Source organism: Amaranthus tricolor, chromosome 12, assembly GCF_026212465.1.
Source record: "Amaranthus tricolor cultivar Red isolate AtriRed21 chromosome 12, ASM2621246v1, whole genome shotgun sequence".
NCBI classification, from domain to species: Eukaryota; Viridiplantae; Streptophyta; class Magnoliopsida; order Caryophyllales; family Amaranthaceae; genus Amaranthus; species Amaranthus tricolor.
In genome coordinates, this window is record NC_080058.1 from 5347243 (window position 1) to 5365927 (window position 18685).

Genomic DNA, 18685 nt, shown 5'->3' on the forward strand with positions numbered 1-18685 from the left:
CTTTTTTCGATACCATTTCTTCACAATTTTCACATGAATTATTTTTTGTAACTAAAGGTTTGTTGCTATTCCGTCAGCTTTCCTTTAAATGATAATCCTGCATTCTCAATAACATAAAGAACATTAATAAACCGTGTAAGCACAAGAACTTTTAAAAATAAACATCACCTTCTCCACCACGCCAATAGCACTAAAAGAGGATACTTTGAATATTCTATTTTCTAAATAAAATAACGATCATATGTATATCACCAAACTAAACCTAATAAGTACAATGCAAATACATGTAAATTGTTCATTAGGACACAAAGTTTTCACTAACATTTGAATAAACAAACATACCCTAGGTTGAAGAATGTTAACACTTGAGAACTTCTTTAAAATGAAGCTGAAATCTCAACCAATAAGGTAATGGGATTGTCACAAGTTTATTAAAAGAAGAATCTTTGAAAATTTTAGTACTTTTTAGCTAAGTATAACCCGCTAACATTCTCAATAATTCTTAAATTAGATACACAAATATTAACGTTTGAATATATAATACGAAATAATGAAATCCAAATATCAATTATGTGCATAATATTTAAGTAAAATTAAGTGGATTATCTATGGGACATTCAGGATGAATGGAGCATTATTTTAGGCTTAATTTCACAAATAGGAGTAGTACTTTAAGGGAGGAATTAAATATTTATATAGCACAAATAATTATATAAGAAAGTTGAGATTTAAGACATTTCTCATACTTCTATATGATTAACATAAAAACTTGGATGAGACGGTCTCATTATGACTTTAAAGGTATTAATTTTGCAAATTGATACCTTTAAGGCCAAAATTAATAACTATAAGATAAAAATTGGAAAATGCTCAGAAAATGAAAAAAATATTCCGATTGTTACACGTGAAAACTGAACGGTTAAAATTGACGGTCTCATTATGATGTCGTCTCCTCCAAAACGAATGGCATTACAAATTTGTAATTTTTCTTCATAAAATGGTCTTAGCGAGGGACGCACTCGTATAACAAGGTGTGAAGTAACAATATTCTTCGATTGTGTTTTGTTCTCTCAAGTGTCAAGTCCCATCTAAGATCCGAGCTGTTCAAACTGCAAAGTATCTTATGAGTACACCAAGTTGGATTCAAGATTTGAACTTTGAAACGCGATTCAACGGAGACGAGACAGATTATTGATTGATTGATCATCAATCCCTAACAATCTTAATCTCAGCAGTCAAACAATTCTCCAAATCCCCTTTTTTGAAATTTCAATCCCTATTCTTCCACTTGCACCCATCAAAGAATCTTCCTTTACTGTTTTCAATTCCAATTATATTAATACTCTTTTGAAAAAACTATTTTGCCCGTTTTTAACCCCTTAAAATATAGAGTAAACCCACCTGAATTATCCCGAATTTTTCCACAAATATGGTGAAATTCAGGATTTTGAATCATGGGTTTTCATTGTTTTTGTTTATGTTAGTGTTCCAATCTCCAATTTGTGATTGGGGTGTAGATGCTAGAAGAACACAATCTACTGAAGATGCATACGTAACTTTATTATATGGAGATGAGTTTGTTTTGGGTGTTAGAGTTCTTGGGAAGTCAATTCGTGATACAGGTTCCAAAAAAGATATGGTGGTTTTAGTCTCTGATGGTGTTTCTGATTATGCCAAGACCCTTCTAGAGGTAATCATTTGCTAATTTTACTTTTTGGATACTTTAATTAATTTGAATTTTGTAATTATAGTTATATATATTTCCCTTGTGATTGATGTTGGGTGATTTTTAGATTATGATTGTTAAAAATGAAATCAAATGTGTATTTGATTAGTTCTAGATTTGTTTTGATTTTCCCTCAAAGGTATAGTTTTTGAATGAATGGCCTGATAAAAGCTGTTGCTTTTTGAACATGGGAGTGGGAGAATATGCATTTATGGGAGCTTTGTGAGAGACTTTGATTGATATGGTTGTATTGCTGCGTGCCATAGTAGAATGGGAAGTTTTTTGTAATGGGTGCAAAAGCCAGAAATTTAGGTGGTGGTGGTGGTGGGGGGGGGGGTGTAATTTCTATATGAACATCACAAAAAACGTTCATAGGTGAAGAGGGTGAAAATCGATCATCATCATCATACCCAGTGTATTCCGCTTATAAGAACTATGATTAGGGTTTAGTGTATTCCGCTTATAAGAACTATGATTAGGGTTTAGAAAGGGAAGGAAAGCGGCAACTCATACCCATAAAGAAGAGTGCAAGCCATAAAGTCCCTCGGCTCGAGAAAGATGCATAGATGAATTCTAAGAAAATTGACTTGGAGTTTAAGTTAGTCACAAGACCAACGACTATTGTAACTTAAAAATAGAGTTCAAATAATATGTGGATATAACTTTCCCATACATACTACATTTTCACTGATTTTTTAGGTTGGTTGTGGCTAATTTTCACCCACTAGTAGCTCTGCCATTACGTGTGTGAATAAACTTAGTTTTGATCGGGTGGTGCAAATTCTTTTTGGCTAAATCTTTCGTTATGTACTTCTTTGTATAAGAGAAAGAGTATTCATAAGAACTACTCTACTGTGCTTCAACTTGTTGCATAACTCTATAAAGAATTGTACCTAATTAGGAAAGTAGCCTTGTATGATTTTTTATGTGCTGAACTGGTTATTTTGTATATGTGAAATTTTCCCTTAATCCCAATGCTCTGAGAAAATTTCTTGACTTTGTTTTGTGATGCTATACCTGGATTGTATACAAGCTTCTTTTGGTGAAGTTTTTGAGAGGACTGTAATGTGATTTCTTGGACAGGCTGATGGTTGGATAATAGAGAAGATTTCGTTGTTGGAGAATCCTAATCGTATTCGTCCAACAAGGTTTTGGGGTGTTTACACGAAACTCAAGATATTCAACATGACCAATTATAGAAAGGGTAAATTGATTCCTTATGTATAATGCTTTTTTAATCAGTCTCTACATGTAATTTATTACTACATTTGACTTATTTGATGAGAGTTCTTTGTACAATGATTAAACAAAGTGCGTTTGTCGCACAGTTGTGTATCTTGATGCAGATACAATTGTGATCAAGAGCATTGAGGATCTTTTTAAATGCGGGAAGTTTTGTGCTAACTTGAAGCATTCTGAAAGACTAAACTCGGGAGTCTTGGTTGTTGAACCTTCTAGAACGCTTTTTAATGATATGCTCAGGAAAGTTAGTACTTTGCCTTCTTATACTGGAGGTAATAGCTCTTTTCTGTAACTAGTTGTGTTCTGCATGTTAAGAAGTTTCCGCTTATATACATGATTTGATCAATAGTCAATACTCTAGCGTAGTCTCATTCTAAGTTGGCAACTAGATGGCTGCTGTTGAAAGATTTCTCATTGAAAAGATCAGTGCCCTTGTGTTTGTTTACTCTTTTACTCTTTACAGTTGTAGTTACTTGTTATGGAGACATTTATGTACAGAGGTAGTATGGACAAAAACTTTTTTTTGATTAAAAATTTGTATATTAATGTATAAAAAGGCAATAGGGGGTCCTCGAGCATACACACAAGCTTTAGGTGCATGCCTCATTGAAGTAAGGTGCCAGGATGAAATACAATAGTACGAAAGAATGCAAAATGGTTATTTTTTGCTTTTGAGTTTTTTTTGTGCCTATCTGCACTTTTTTGTGTGTCAGGTGCACCTCTTACCCCTTTAGTTTCCCTTAAGTGCACCTCTTTTTAAATGACTACCCTGGCTACATTTAAGTGCTGAGGCAGCTTTCCCTATGCTTTATACAACTAGGAGCATTTTTAATGACACTGGTGTGTACGTATTACGTAAGACATTTATTGTAATGGTGATAGTGTTGGAAGGTCTGTTCAAGTTAAATATGTTCTGGACAGTATTTGATATCATTAGGCCATTGTAGTTAGGTACCAACTACCAAGTTTGATTGTTAGAACTCTTCTTTTTTCATCTCTCTTTATAGTTTTTGTATGCATTCTTGCTATTACTTTAGCACCTTTGAATTCATTAAACATTTTGAAAAATTCAACTGAATAATGGTTGGTGGTGAAATTATTCAAGACGTTTTGTTCATTCAGGAATTTCAAAGAGGTTTACACCTATTCACACTTATAGAAATAAATTTGTCTGGAGGGAAATGGGTTGTAAATTTATCCTGCATATTGGGAATAAGGAACAGAGAATTGTTGGGGCACTGTATGTAATTGACTACAAAATTCTGCTAAGTATGTGCTGGGCCGCTTGCTATCTGCTCCAAATGAAATATCCTAGAGGATTTCAACAACAAAATTCCATTATCTCAGCCTCTCAGGTCATTAGTTGGCTTTCGCCTATGGTTTTTGGGGATACGGATGTGAGCGCGCTAACCCTTTCCCTTGTAATACTCTCTCTGTCCTACTGGTTTTGCTTCTTTTTTTTTCCGTCCCATAAATTCTGCTATATTTTTATTTTTGGTCATAACCCACAACATTTCTTTGATTTTCATTCATACATTTAACTTATCTTTTCATCTTATCCACACATTTCTTTCCCTTCTCCATAAATCTCACCTTTTAATCCTTTTTTGTTCGTTTCCTTAATTTGGACACAATTTGTACTCTTGCAAAAGTCATGGGACAAGGAGTAACAAAGATATTCTTTCTGGTACATTTAGATCCATAAAACCTGCTTTTTTCCCTAGTTGGGTTAGATTCATGCAATGGCACAGGTTCTTGGTCATACAAAATAGGTTTGTGTGACATTAATTTGAAACATAACATGCACGTCTTTTTGCTGATGAACATTTAACTATATAAAAAATGAATTAGGGCCATGTTGCTACCATATAATAAAACGAAAGTTTTGTCATTCACAACTTAAAGATTCCCCAATCAATTTAGCATGGGCTTATTTTTTAAGCTTTGTAGCATGTAAAGATAGGACAATGACGAAGCCAACGTTACTCAGCTTTTTTAAGGAGTGTATGTTTTGTTTCCCATCTTTGAAGATGCCTCCAAAGATAAGTGGTGATGTTAACAGCAAAGTGTTAACCTCCATTAATCTGATTGAGCATAAGCGTTTTTGATGTTGTAGAAGACGTTAGGTAATTTGCTTTCCTTTATTTACTACACTTAGTTCTTGAACCGTTGGATTGGTTTCATGATAGAGGTGAACGATGCTTGCTAATTTTAGTATTAGGTGAACTCTCTCTTCCACATTCCAAAAGGCCAAATTCTTTACAAAAAACCCTCACTTTCATGGAAGTAGTTGGGTAATTCTGCTCTTGTTCTACATTTAACTCTTTAATTCTCCAAAGCTTCTTGTTGATCTATATTAAACCCAATGACCCGATATTTACCCGACCCTATAACCGAACTCGACTTGACCCGACCTTCATATGAAAAAATCAATGAGGATACAAAACTCAATTTTGAACCGACCCAAAACACGTGACTTGAAATCAACCCAATGACCCAAATGAACACCTCTAATTTTTCGTGGTAAATAACGGAATAAAAAATTTCAATTTAAACAAATGCATTATTTTTGAACTTTCTTGACCTAAATATATGAAATTCTGTCATGCTGAATATTTAGAAATTATATTTCCAGGTTTTTTTTTGTGTAGCTTTGTTGTCTCTATGTGACAGTAAAAGTATTCTTTCATGTAATTGTAACACATTTATTCTGAGTTATAGAGATTATGATGGGTTTTTTCTTTTTCCATAATTCCCTCCTGTAATAAAAGATTGTACCTTTATGATTCAAGGCTTTGGCTTTCGCCGTTATTCCATACATTTATTTGTTCTTTATACTTACATGGTTCTGTTTATTTCAGGGGATCAAGGGTTCCTGAACTCATATTACGGTGGGTTTGCTGATGCCCATTTATTTAATCCTAATTTGTCATCTGAAGAATTAAAGTCTAGACCAACACCAGAAATGGAGCGCCTCTCTACTCTTTACAATGCTGATGTTGGTCTATACATGCTTGCTAACAAGGTATTTGTTCTTGGAAAAACGTCTAATGCACCGTATTTTCTACTTAAATTGCGTTCTTATATGATTTCTAGCCGAATGTAGTTTTGTATCCTTCATTGTTCTTTATTATTTCAGTAATAATAAGGTTTTGCTTTATCTTGGGCTAAAATAAACATCTTGATTCATAATATTTGTGATTAGGGAATTTTGATCATTTGCATTGTGTATGCAGTGGATGGTAGATGAGAAAGAACTCCATGTTATTCATTATACCCTTGGTCCTTTGAAACCATGGGATTGGTATACAGCTTGGCTAGTGAAACCTGTTGATCTCTGGCAGGTACTTTCTCCTTTTTTTCTTTTAACCTTTTCCTAAGTCTACTGTCTTTGTAGTCTGTATGCAATGGTAAAATAACGGGCGTTACACGTTACGTAACAGTAAGCGCGGCGTTTAGACAGTGAAATTTTATGCACCGTTATATAACATGTTTTAACTTCCCAGCAACTCTCAAACAGGTTACATAAAGGGCGTTGCGTAACGTAACGGGGGAGTTTTTATTCCATACCTTTATATATCTACCTATCATGCAGGACATTAGGCTGACGATTGAGGAATCTCTACCTGGAACTGGGGGAGGAAGAAATCCTCAAGATGAACTTTGGGTCAAAGTTCTTTTTCTGCTTCCTTTTCTTGGTCTCATCTTTTTCTACTATCGCTCTTTTCTTCAGGTATTACAGAATGTAAATGTCGATCTACTTGATTTTTATAGAACAATAAAAGAAAATTTTGATCTGAGAACATCTCTATTGTGTTTCAGGTTTTCGAGTCTTTTGGCTTACTTTGTAGGGCATCAATGTGTGATCGCATGAGACACCTTGCTCTTAGATTTAGAACGTGTACTTTGCATCCATTTGCTACAGTGTCTCCTTCATCAGCTTTGAACTCCAACCAACAGGTATGTTTAGACCGACCACTAAAACTAAGTATTCTAAAAGATTACTTATGAGCTGTATATTCATTCGGGTCATCGAATTGATTTTGGGTTAGGTGTTACGGGCCGGTTTGAAATCGGGTTTTGTGACCATGATGTTTTTTACATAATTGTGAATCATTTTTGAAGTCGGGTTCGGTTACAACTAGGTCGGGTACATTTCGGGTCATCGGATCTGTTTTAAATACCTTTGCCTGTATGCTATGACGTTGATTGAAGCTAAATCACTCGCTTCAGATTTTGTCTGTTATAGAACTGCTTTGATGCTTACAATTTTTTTGAACAGTTCTATAGTGGCTTGCTATCCAAGGTACCTTGGTTTCTCGGAGGAATGTCTATCTCTGTGTGCCTTCTATCTGCTGTTGTCGCACTCGGATTGGCTTTCCTGATGGTTCCACGGCAAGTGCTCCCTTGGACAGGATTGGTACTTATGTACGAATGGACTTTTACCCTCTTCTTCCTACTCTTTGGAGGCTATTTACGGCTGGTTTACCAATGGGGTAAAATTAAAGCTACACAGGCAGCATTGTATTCTTCCGATCCCGAGTCTTTAGATTATGATTATAGGAAAGGTCTGTATTCCGTTGAAATTCTCTTGTTTAATATTGTCTAAACAAGTGCCTGCTTCTGACGGTTTTTATGGGTGTTGCTTGTCGTAGGTCATCAGCGGCAGGTGTCATCTTATGATGCTGCAGTGCTGTATTATGGATTGGGAATGGCTTTTCTTGCAATTATAGCACCATTGTTACCTTACCTTTTGGGAATTACTGCTTTGTTTGTGAGGTATGTTCCATTTTTTCTGTTACTTCGATTGGTTGATCTTGAACAAGTTACTTTAAATTGTACGAAATTGTCATGGTGTGGTCATCTTTCAAGCTTCATAAATTGTAACAAATTTGTGTCAGCAGTCAACATTAGCTGTTGAATATTATGCTTTCGCATTTAATTTACCGATTAGTGTATGGTCTGTTGTCATCCAACCCTCCTAAGACCCTAATCATAGCTTTCATAAGCGGGAGGATGTACTGGGTTTGAGCAGTCATGATTGATCAAGGTAGCCGAAATCTTCATCACATTCAAATGAAGCCTATGTCGTTAATGCATTGTCGATGTTGGAGTGTGTTTGTTCTTATCATTCAAGAATAGGATGCTTGAAAGTCTTTAACTTTTATTTGATAGGGTTGAAAGTTCGACTCTGTAGTCTTATCCCTTCAACAAGTTCCCCTTTTCGTTTGCCGTATTTCTAGAATTTAAGGAGAAGTATTTTATTTATGTGGAGATCGTGTTCGATTAAGATTGTTGAATGTCATGTCTTCTTTTGTTTTGAATTCTTTTGGAACTTCCTCAATTAGCGCACTTATCTATCCGAGGAGGAGGAGCTGATGGTAGTTCCGTTCATACCCTAACTTCAACCTGTCGGGGATCCTATCGTGACCAATTGCTAATAGATTATCTCGCTTTGCAGACTAGGTTTGATGGTTGTTGGAGGCATTGTTTTGGCAACTTTTATGGCATACGCATCGGAACACCTCGCAATTCAATCCTATATAAAAGGGCTTGAAGACTGATACGCCCATGGGTGACATAGGTGTCGGTTTTGTAAGTTCGACTAATTTTTTCCGTTTTGTGATTCATCGAACAAGACGTTTTGTATCATTTCCATTTATTCTTAGTAATTGTAGATATTTTGTTGATTAATTCCATCCTTGCTTAATGTTGGTGTAATCTACAATCTTGTAGAATTTCAGCCTTTCTGGCAAAATAATTAGTTGTAGATATTGCTGTTTTTAGTTGGAAATGTACATGAAATATGACGGGAATGTTGTAATTTCTAACCTATTATTTAGTGGAGAACCGGTTTTATCCTACTTGGAACAAATACCGTCTTTCACCGACAAGGTCTTGGCTTGGGTTCAATTTTAACAAATAAGTTAAAAATGACATTTGGTAAGACACCTAGCAAGATAAAGCCGGACAAGACACATTAAAATAAAACCATAATTAAGGAAATATAAAAATAATCGTAAAGGTCTAAACAATAAATAATTAATGCAAAGGTAGCTATCGATGGTCAAGGACACAAATTTGACGACTCTAATTTTATCCCTTGTCAGGTTCTCAGAGTATTGTAACTTGCAACGTGTTCATAGTATTTCATATTTGCTCCCTCTAAGTTTTCTTAGGCCTATCATGACTTCTTTTTCAATCGTGACGCTTACCACTCTATTCTAAGCACGCCAATGGTCTTCCTATAAGTCAGTTACATCTTTATCAATCTCCTCATTATTCCAGATTACTAATCTTAATTATGTAAATTTGATTGTTTGCGAAACAATATCTTCTCCAACAGTCACTTAAGGTTCTCCTACTTGCTCTCCAGCTCTAAAACTGCATCATAAGTATTCTGTTTTAAAACGATAAATATTCGCAACCCTTTTCCTTTTAGGGTTACTCACCAATTCTCGAACCCTATATTGACTTCTTCACAAGTTTTAGCTACCGTACATCGATACATATCATCAGCAAATATCATACACCAAAAAATACTTTCAACAATAAATTTTGTCAAAAAAAATAAATAAATAATTAAGATAAATATAATCATGCAGTCTATTCAAAGAAATTGTACTTATAAATATTTAATGCATTTGCATATCAAAGTCAGTTAACACATGATTGAACTGAAATCGGTGATTAAACAAGAAGTTAACCGTTAAATTAGGTTGAAACTTGAAACTCAATGTAAGCACGTAAGTAATGACGTTAGCAGTCAATTTTACAATTAGGATAACAATTTTCCAAGGCTTGATTCATAGCCATTTGAATAGTACACATATTTGTTTGTCCCACTCAATTTATTTAATTTGTCATAAAAAATATATTTACTTTTATTTTTAAATATAATTTTACTACTTTTATTTTCTACGTTTATTCTTAATTTAAATACTATAATATTTTAGTATTTACCATATTTTTTTTTATTTTTTTGTCTTCATGTTAAAAGTTGATAGTGCTAAATAGGTGAGATATGAGTTTTTACACATTAGCTGCAATATATAAGATAAACTTGAATAATAAATAGTGTCTTTAATCGAAATGTAGCAAATATTTCAGAATTGAGGAATTATTTTAATAGGAGAGAAGGAAAATTATTAATTACGTGTTACACATTGTTACTTAGTGCACCTACTCATGATTATGCTGCACCTAGCCACCTACTCATAATGTTGAAGTAAGCATTAGGTGCCTTCCCATAAAAAATGATTATTTAATATAAAAATATGAAGAATAAAATAATAATTTTTATTATTAAGAATGAATATATATCTAAAGAGACCGAATTGAAAGAGAAAGAGAAGAGAGATTAAGAGAGTAAATAAAAAGATGAGCAGTGTTGAGAAGAAAGTAGTGTGTGTGACAGGTGCATCAGGATACATAGCTTCTTGGCTTGTTAAGCTTCTACTTCAATATGGTTATACTGTCCATGCCACTGTTCGAGACCCAAGTATATATGTCTTCTCTACTCTATTTCTTTTTTTATTTTTTTATTTTTTTATTTTTTATTATTTTTAATTTATTTATTTACTCTCTCAATAAAAGAGAAAGAGTATAGTATTTTTAAATATTAAAGAGGTAAAATAAAGTTAGTAAGTATAAAGATGTAAATAAGTTAAGTTTAATACTCTCTATGTTCCATTAAATTTGCATCATTTTTCATTTTAGTCTGTCGTACTTAATTTGCATCATTTTTATTTTTAGACAATGACCCATCACTTTCTTTTAATCTCATTTATACATTTTCACTTTCTTTTAATTTCATCCATACAATTCATTTTTTCTCTTTATTTATTAGTACTTTCTTAAAAATAACTCAATCCTCTTTGATGGAAACTAAAGAGGACAGAGTAGTAATTATAAATTGGTAAAGTTAACATGCTCAAAATAGAATAAAACATTTATGGTGACTTGATCTAATAAGAAAATGAGTCATACTTATGGGGTGTTTACTATGGCAGATAAGATGCAATGAAAGAGAAATGATAAAGAGGAGTAAGACTAAGGGTATGGGTTATAGTTATATGTTGTCTGGTATAAAAATATTAGGAAAACACTTGATCAAAAAAGAGAATTTATTACTTGACATAAATGAATGGTAACAAAATAAGGGTATCCAATATCCATTACCCTCAAGAAAGAGATTGGATTAACCTAATAATATACCAAACAAAACATATGAAGTAAAGATAATTGAATCCCTTACTTGATATTAAAAAGTTCATACCAAACACTTTCTTAGAATGAATAATATTTACATTAATATATTTATTTATGCATATTTAAAAATTATAAAAAATTATATTTATGATCTTTACATTAAAATAAATCAAATAAAATTTCACTTGACTATATTATAACTTGTAAATTAAAAATAAATTAAAAATTAAAACTAATCGATGAATAATATTAAAAATCAAATGAGAGTAATAACTTGAATGTGACGGATTATATTTTTATGTATTCTCTATTTCTACAACTATTCTTAGTCATTAACTTAGATTGATTGATCCTTTATTTTTATTTGTGATAGTATGTATGTTGGAGAGATCAATATGATCATGTTTTTTGTATGTGGATTGATGTAGGTATTTTATGGAGTATTTTTTTTTCATTATAATTGCTATATTTTTTTTATTTAACCAATTTAAATTACTTGCTATGTTGTTATTTTGGCAAATAAATAATTATTTATATGCTTATTTTGCCCCAACTTTTCTCATTAGCCTTTATATTTATGTTTTTAGAGATTAAAATGATTTTTCTAACATAAAAATACCAATTTCTTAATTTGTATGCAAAATTCTTTTGTAACGGGTAGATTAAAATGGAGGAAGTACCAAGTAGTAAATACTCCTTTCTATTAAGCCTAATGGTTCCAGGGGCAACTTAGTTTGGGCAAGAGGGCCGGGGGTGGCGCCTCCTTTACACTGGTTTTCTCTAATTATTGGTTTAGTTGGAAGATTATTTGGAACTCTATTCATTTCACAATGTTGGTTATGTTTGGTATCTTATATAATACTTCCTTCGTTCTTTAATGTTATCTTCAGTATTTCACTTTAAGGAGAGAGAAATTTAATTAATGTTTTTGGCACATATTTAGAAGATAAAATATATCCATGTGAGATCTCGTTGGATTCGTCTTAACGTATACTTTTTTATTATGTGTTTTTTATGAATTTAATTATATGCATTTAGAGATATTAAGGTTTAAAATTTGCATTGAAAACTATGTAAAAAGTAAATGAGAAAAACAAAAGGAAACGAAAGGAGTAATTGATGTTTTGCTATATGTGTGGTATGAAATTTGTTAGGTAAGCATTAATTAAGATAAAACTTTTTTGAAATCCTCAATTAATCAATGAAGTAATAAAATAACTATTTATTTTCTCAACCAATTTGAAAACGTAAATTATTGTGAGAGACAAATCATCCCTTTAAAAAACGGTATCTCAAAATAATAGCCGATCTAAAAAACTTTACATAAAAGAAAAAAGAATTTCAAAATGTAATCAACAAAGAAATCAACATTGTAAAAACCAAGAAAATACTGCTCAAGCTTGGCTCACTTGTATAAATAGGTTACCCTACCCTATATTTCTTGTAAATTTTTTTTAAAAAAACTCATATATATATATATATATATGTCATTTTTAATTAATAATTAGGTTCTTAAATGGTTGTTACTTATAGATGATGAAGACAAAGTAGGGCATTTGTTAAAACTGGAGGGAGCCAAGGAGAGGCTACACATATTTAAAGCCGATTTGATGGAAGAAGGATCTTTTGATTCGGCTATTTCTGGTTGTCAAGGAGTTTTCCATACCGCTTCTCCTGTCGATTTCAATGTCATAGATCCCCAGGTTCATGTTATTCCTCCGTTATGTATTAAGCGTTCCACAAGAATTAAGAAGTGAGTATCTTTACGTTAAAAAGACTATCATAACCTAAATAAGTGCAAAAGGTAGATGTATTCAAAATAGACTCGATGATTTGATATTTATCCAACCTTGGAACGGAACCCAACCTAACTCGAATTCAAAATGAATTTAAAATAATGTAAAAATTAATGTGGCGCAAGATCCAATTTTGAACCGACCCGAATGAACACCTCTAGCAAAAGGCAATGATATATGATGCAGGAAAAAAAGCAGGAAAATGTAACAAGTAATACAAAAAGTAATTATGAATTTAAATAAGGAAAATGTAATAAGTAAAATGTAACGGAGGAAGTAGAAAAATACTTTTTCTAACTTGGTGCTTGCCATATTATTTATACGCCTTTTAAAATGTGTAAACAGTAATTTGAAGTTGGAAATAAATTTACCTATTATTTATTTTATGATAAACTTATTTATTAAGTATATTTACTAAAAATAAACCCACCTATCTTTTACAATTAATTATTTTCAAATTTATTTTGTAAATCAAGCCATAGGAATAAAAAATTATTAAGCTATTTTCAGTAATTACACCGAATAGGTGGATTTATTTTAAAATAAACAATAATTTAATTTGTTAATTATTAGTAAATCGAGAAAATGTTGAATTTTTACAATTTCTACTTATGAAAATTGTTCAAATTAAGTGAAACAATCTGAAATAATAATACACTCCTTTCATTTCAGCGCTTGTGTGCTCTTTTAACTTTGGATTAAAACAAAAATACAAAATATTGTGAATTCAAACAATATACTTAGTTTGTTTGTGTTGAATAATTTAATAATAGGTAGATGTAATCGATCCGGCAGTGAAGGGAACACTGAATGTTCTTAGTGCATGCAAAAGAGATTCTTCGGTAAGAAGAGTGGTTTTGACATCTTCTACTGCAGCAGTTCTATTTACAGGTCAACCTCTTGAACCTGATGTGGTGGTGGATGAAACTTGGTTTTCTAAACCACAATATTGCGGCAAATACCCTAGCATGGTATGTTTTTATATCAAAAATTTTGTTCTTATTAATATATAAAATATAAATCCTTATAACTATAATATGTTCAAACTGTCAAGAAATCAACTCAACGTACTATTAGCTACGCCGATGATTTTGCCACACGATATATGTTTTACTTTCTCCGGTTTTTATAGTTGCTCCAAACCTACTTTTGCGCTATTCATCATTCTATAGTGTTTACAAATTGCTGCTATTATACAATAAATAAACATAGCATGTGAGATTTTATTCTATTTGTCTGATTGCGTACTTTCATAATATTAAATTTTTAGTTATGTATAATTTAAGATACAAGTATAAATGATCCGACAATTCAAATGCATTGGACTATGTAAAAAGTGTTTGAGAGCAACTAAAAAAATAGAGGAAATGTGATCCATCACGCTCCTTGAAAAGAATCCATTAGGCTAGAAGTATGGATGCAATACATGCCATACTCATGCATGATGTTCAATATTCAACTAAATAATGAAGGGTACCGTATGAGAATTGAAATCATGACTTTTTGTCACGTTTACTTTTGATATCAAGTCAAACAAGCAATTCAATTAAGTGGGCAATTGTACCTCCAAGATATATTATGTTATACAATCTAAAAATATATAATTATTCAAGTTTTGATAAAATTATTTAGGGGAGATTATAAAAAAATGATCTTTATTCGATCCGCTGAAAATAAACTAAATTAGTATTTATTTTTAGAAAAACCCACCTATTCAATATAATTGCTGAAAATAAACTCAACTATTGTTTATTCTTAATTCTTGATTTACAAAAAGCTTTAAATATGATCATAAACAATAGGTCGAATTAGCAAATATACCTAGTAGGTAAGTTTATTTATACTTCCTCCGTTTTAATTTATTTGCAATATTTGCTTTTTCACGCAGTTCAATGTACTAATTTAATCTTTAATACCTCTAATCATGTATGATAAAAAATTATAAAAATTTAATATTATTAATCTTTGTAATGAGACGAATCAAACAAGATCTCACTTGACTATATTTCAATTTTTAGATTAAAAACTAATCACAAATTAAGAGTGATGAATGAATAGTGTTATTTTTGTCAATGTTGCAACTAATATAAAACGAAGGAAGTAAATAAATAATAAGTAGATTTATTTACAGATTTAATTTGCAGAAGTGGTATATCATATCAAAAACTTTGGCCGAAGAGGTTGCGTGGAAGTATGCCAAAGAAAATGATGTTGACTTGGTTTCAATAAACCCAGGAATGATCCTTGGTCCAATGTTGCAACCAAAACTCAATGATTCTTCAACTGTCATTTTGAACTTGGTCAACGGTACGGTTTCATTAGCTTGATCATATTAATATATAAATACTTCCTCCATCTCAATTTGCATTAATTTTTATTTTAGTTCGTTTCACTTAATTTGCATCATTTCTATTTATGGACAATAATTCACTACTTTCTTTTAATCTCATCTATACATTTTATTACTTTCTTTTAATCTCATCCATACATTTTAACTATCTTTTAATTTCATCCATACAATTCATTCTTTTCTTTCAATTATTACCACTTTCTCAAAACTAACTCACTTTCTCTTTGATGCAAATCAAAGAGGACAGATGATATTCATTAATAATCTAAACAATTTTTTTGATAAAAATAATAATATGAATAATTAAAGATATTTAATGGTTATACTTTTAATTTTGGTTAGATGTGCTATGTCATTTTTTATACTCCCTTCGTTTCTTAAAGTTGTTCCATTAACTATATATTGTTCTCATAAGAAATATTTTAATTTATATATCACAGAATTTGAACAAAATTAAAAATTATTTATCTTTATTTTAATATTTTAATAATGTTTATGATTCCCACATATTTTCTATTAACTTCATTTTAACGTTTTTATATCGTTTATTGTCCTTAAGTGTTTCCCACTAACTTTATAAAAATATTTTTTAATAGTTGTAGTTTCATAATTTTTCGACTTACGTTCTTTTAATATTTTTTATGTTTATCATCCTCACTTTTCCTCCATTAAATTTACCATTCAATAAAATAATATATTTGCTATAAAAGATTTTATTTTTCTTAATATATTCCTATGAACATTCCATGTGGGAGCTTCTTTAAGAAACAAAGGGAGTACTTCGTAATGAATGTTTTATCCTCAAACGTATAATTCTTCGTTCTTTTAAATTTGTCTTATTTAATTATTTTACGTGAGAATGTTAATTAAACGAAACAAACTTTAAGGACGGAGGAAGTAATTTCTTCACAATTTTCCAATTGCCACGTAATATCAACGACCTTCTCAAGTGATTAATAGACGTAAATAAAGTTTATGAGGAACAAATATAATAATGGTTGGCTTAAATGAAAAAATGGTTAGGCGCACAAGTATATGCAAATGTGGCGTTACCATGGGTGCACCTCCAAGATGTTGCGGAAGCTCATATTCGTGCATTTGAGCTTCCTTCAGCCAACGGAAGGTACTGTTTGGTCGAAAGTGTGCGGCATCATGCTGAAATTGTCGGCATGTTACATGAAATCTATCCTTCTCTTGAATTTCCTAATAAGTAAGCGTCCTTAAACCAACAATTTATATCTATACACACTTCAATCGCTTATTTTCTTGACTCGCATAACCTTTTAATTTGTATAGTAGTAAAATAAAGTAAAGAAATTTTATGTGGTGATCTTGATTTTTTTTGGCTTTTTTACATGGTAGATTAATATTTTTTTTCCGTTGTGATCTTTAAGACTTTTAACTTTTTCATATGATAGACAAAATATTAAATTGTTGGTTAAATTAAGTATTTATTTCGACTGGATTTCGAAATATGTGGTCAAAAAAGTCATTATGTTAGGTAAAAATTGTGTGAAACAAAAAATTTTCATTTTGTCTACCACGCGGTATAATTGGAAGGTCAAGACCACCATGTGGAAAAAAAAAATATTTGTCTACCACGTGAAAACGTGAAAATTCAGAGTTAACACATGGAATTTTCGAATAAAATAATATCCTTAAGATAGAATAAAATGATATTCTTGAGATATTGCTATTATTATTAGCAAGTCTTATATAAGCCTATATAATTAACACATTTTCTAATTGATCACTTAAAAATTAAAAGTAATCACTTTAAAGTGACAAGTGACCACTCTAATTCTCTAAGACTTAAGGTTATAAGTAATTATTTTAATATAATTGTAAATTGGGCTACCTAATAAAGATAATTTAGACCGTCTCATTTGAGAATTTATGTATTATTATTATTCAACTATTTTTGTGAAAGACCGTCTCTTTCAAAGAGACGACCTAAAAATATGAAATCCATATTTTTATTTTCTATTTAATTTGTATTAATTAGGCTATTTGGCTCATATATTTAATTGACTCCCAGAATAATTTGTGCTTTTATAATATTGTAACTTGTAACTGTTTATGAATAGGTGTGGTGATGATGAACCGTTGATGAAAACATTTAAGTTTTCAAAAGATAAAGCAAAGAGCCTTGGCATTCAATATATTCCTTTCAAGAAGGGTCTCAAGGATACCGTTGAAGATCTAAAGGAGAAAAAAATTATACGTATTCCTGATAATTGATAGAGGATGGGAATGACAATTTTACCCTCATTGGGTTGCTAAGATTACTGCTGCTCATTTATGTTTATATTTTAATTTGTGTTCTACAATAAAAAGTACTTCTATTGGATAATTATTGCACAGTTTTTATGTTGGTCATTGGCATGATTCAATAAATAATTATTAATCCTTTAGTTTCTAAATAATGTTTTTACAAGGAATAATAAGGTAGACAATGAAAGTATTTTATATATTAGTTTTAATTGTAAGCGGAAAATATTATAGGAATCACATAAATAAATTAAAATAAAATCAGATAAAGATTAATTAGATTTTTTGTAAATTAAATATTTTATATTGTTTTTAATTATAAGTGAGAAAAATGCAAGGACACAAAACCACAAGAATAGATTATGGAGCTTTTGTCTAACATATATTTCATCTATTTTGAAATACTTGCTACATTACAATTATTAATAGGAGTATTATTTATCGTTCAAACTTATTTTATATATTGAGGCTAATGTATAAGAAAAAATATAGTCTAGTGAGATCTTGTTTGAATCATCTAATCGCATACTTTCTTAATATAAACTATTTATAATTTATATATATATATATATATATATATATATATATATATATATATATATATATATATATATATATATAGTTTAATATATAAATGTTTAAAATAAAACATTAAATAGTATAAAAACTAAAATGTAGCAAGTATAGTAGAATGGAGGAAATATCAAAATAAGAAGGTAGCTTTTAATTTCTCATATAGTTTTAAGTGTTAAAGGAAAAATCCATATGATAGCATCCAGTTTTTATGAAACGCTAATGGTAACACTTTTGTAAGATTTTTTCACATGGTAGCAATCAGTTTATGTACTATCTAACTGTCGTAGCATTTTCTATTAAATTCTTGTTTTTCTTTTAATTCATCATTTTGTAAGATTTTTTCACATGGTAGCATCCAATTTTTGCTCTAAAATGTTTAATTCACCATTTTAACGTTAAATTCACCAATTAATTTATCAATGCCCTTAAATGTTGTAACAATTAAGTAAATATGTATTAGTGCTTTGAATGCACTTTTTGAACTTATAAAATGCACCTTTTAAATAATGCACC

At 30.8% G+C, this 18685-nt stretch overlaps 2 protein-coding genes across 2 annotated transcripts; both read left to right on the top strand.

Moving 5' to 3' along the window:
- Positions 1 to 1004: 1004 nt before the first annotated feature.
- On the top strand, positions 1005 to 8843 carry LOC130828283 (inositol phosphorylceramide glucuronosyltransferase 1). Its single transcript, XM_057694174.1, has 10 exons — positions 1005 to 1690; positions 2810 to 2930; positions 3055 to 3240; positions 5830 to 5993; positions 6205 to 6312; positions 6564 to 6701; positions 6791 to 6928; positions 7251 to 7536; positions 7624 to 7747; positions 8430 to 8843. The coding sequence occupies exons 1-10, from the start codon at positions 1430 to 1432 to the stop codon at positions 8530 to 8532; spliced, it is 1629 nt and encodes a 542-aa protein (XP_057550157.1). The 5' UTR covers positions 1005 to 1429; the 3' UTR covers positions 8533 to 8843.
- Positions 8844 to 10189: 1346 nt separating this feature from the next.
- Positions 10190 to 17748, top strand: LOC130828284 (phenylacetaldehyde reductase-like). Its single transcript, XM_057694175.1, has 6 exons — positions 10190 to 10469; positions 12713 to 12882; positions 13749 to 13946; positions 15120 to 15282; positions 16349 to 16535; positions 17413 to 17748. The coding sequence occupies exons 1-6, from the start codon at positions 10349 to 10351 to the stop codon at positions 17564 to 17566; spliced, it is 993 nt and encodes a 330-aa protein (XP_057550158.1). The 5' UTR covers positions 10190 to 10348; the 3' UTR covers positions 17567 to 17748.
- Positions 17749 to 18685: the final 937 nt, after the last annotated feature.

Excerpts from the sequence above, each read along its gene's own strand:
- LOC130828283 (XM_057694174.1), top strand. The coding sequence starts at position 1,430 with ATGGTGAAATTCAGGATTTTGAATCATGGGTTTTCATTGTTTTTGTTT. Across the intron at positions 1,691-2,809 it reads ATGCCAAGACCCTTCTAGAG|GCTGATGGTTGGATAATAGA; the intron begins GTAATCATTTGC and ends TTTCTTGGACAG. Across the intron at positions 7,748-8,429 it reads ATTACTGCTTTGTTTGTGAG|ACTAGGTTTGATGGTTGTTG; the intron begins GTATGTTCCATT and ends CTCGCTTTGCAG.
- LOC130828284 (XM_057694175.1), top strand. The coding sequence starts at position 10,349 with ATGAGCAGTGTTGAGAAGAAAGTAGTGTGTGTGACAGGTGCATCAGGA. Across the intron at positions 13,947-15,119 it reads GCGGCAAATACCCTAGCATG|AAGTGGTATATCATATCAAA; the intron begins GTATGTTTTTAT and ends TTTAATTTGCAG. Across the intron at positions 15,283-16,348 it reads CATTTTGAACTTGGTCAACG|GCGCACAAGTATATGCAAAT; the intron begins GTACGGTTTCAT and ends AAAAATGGTTAG.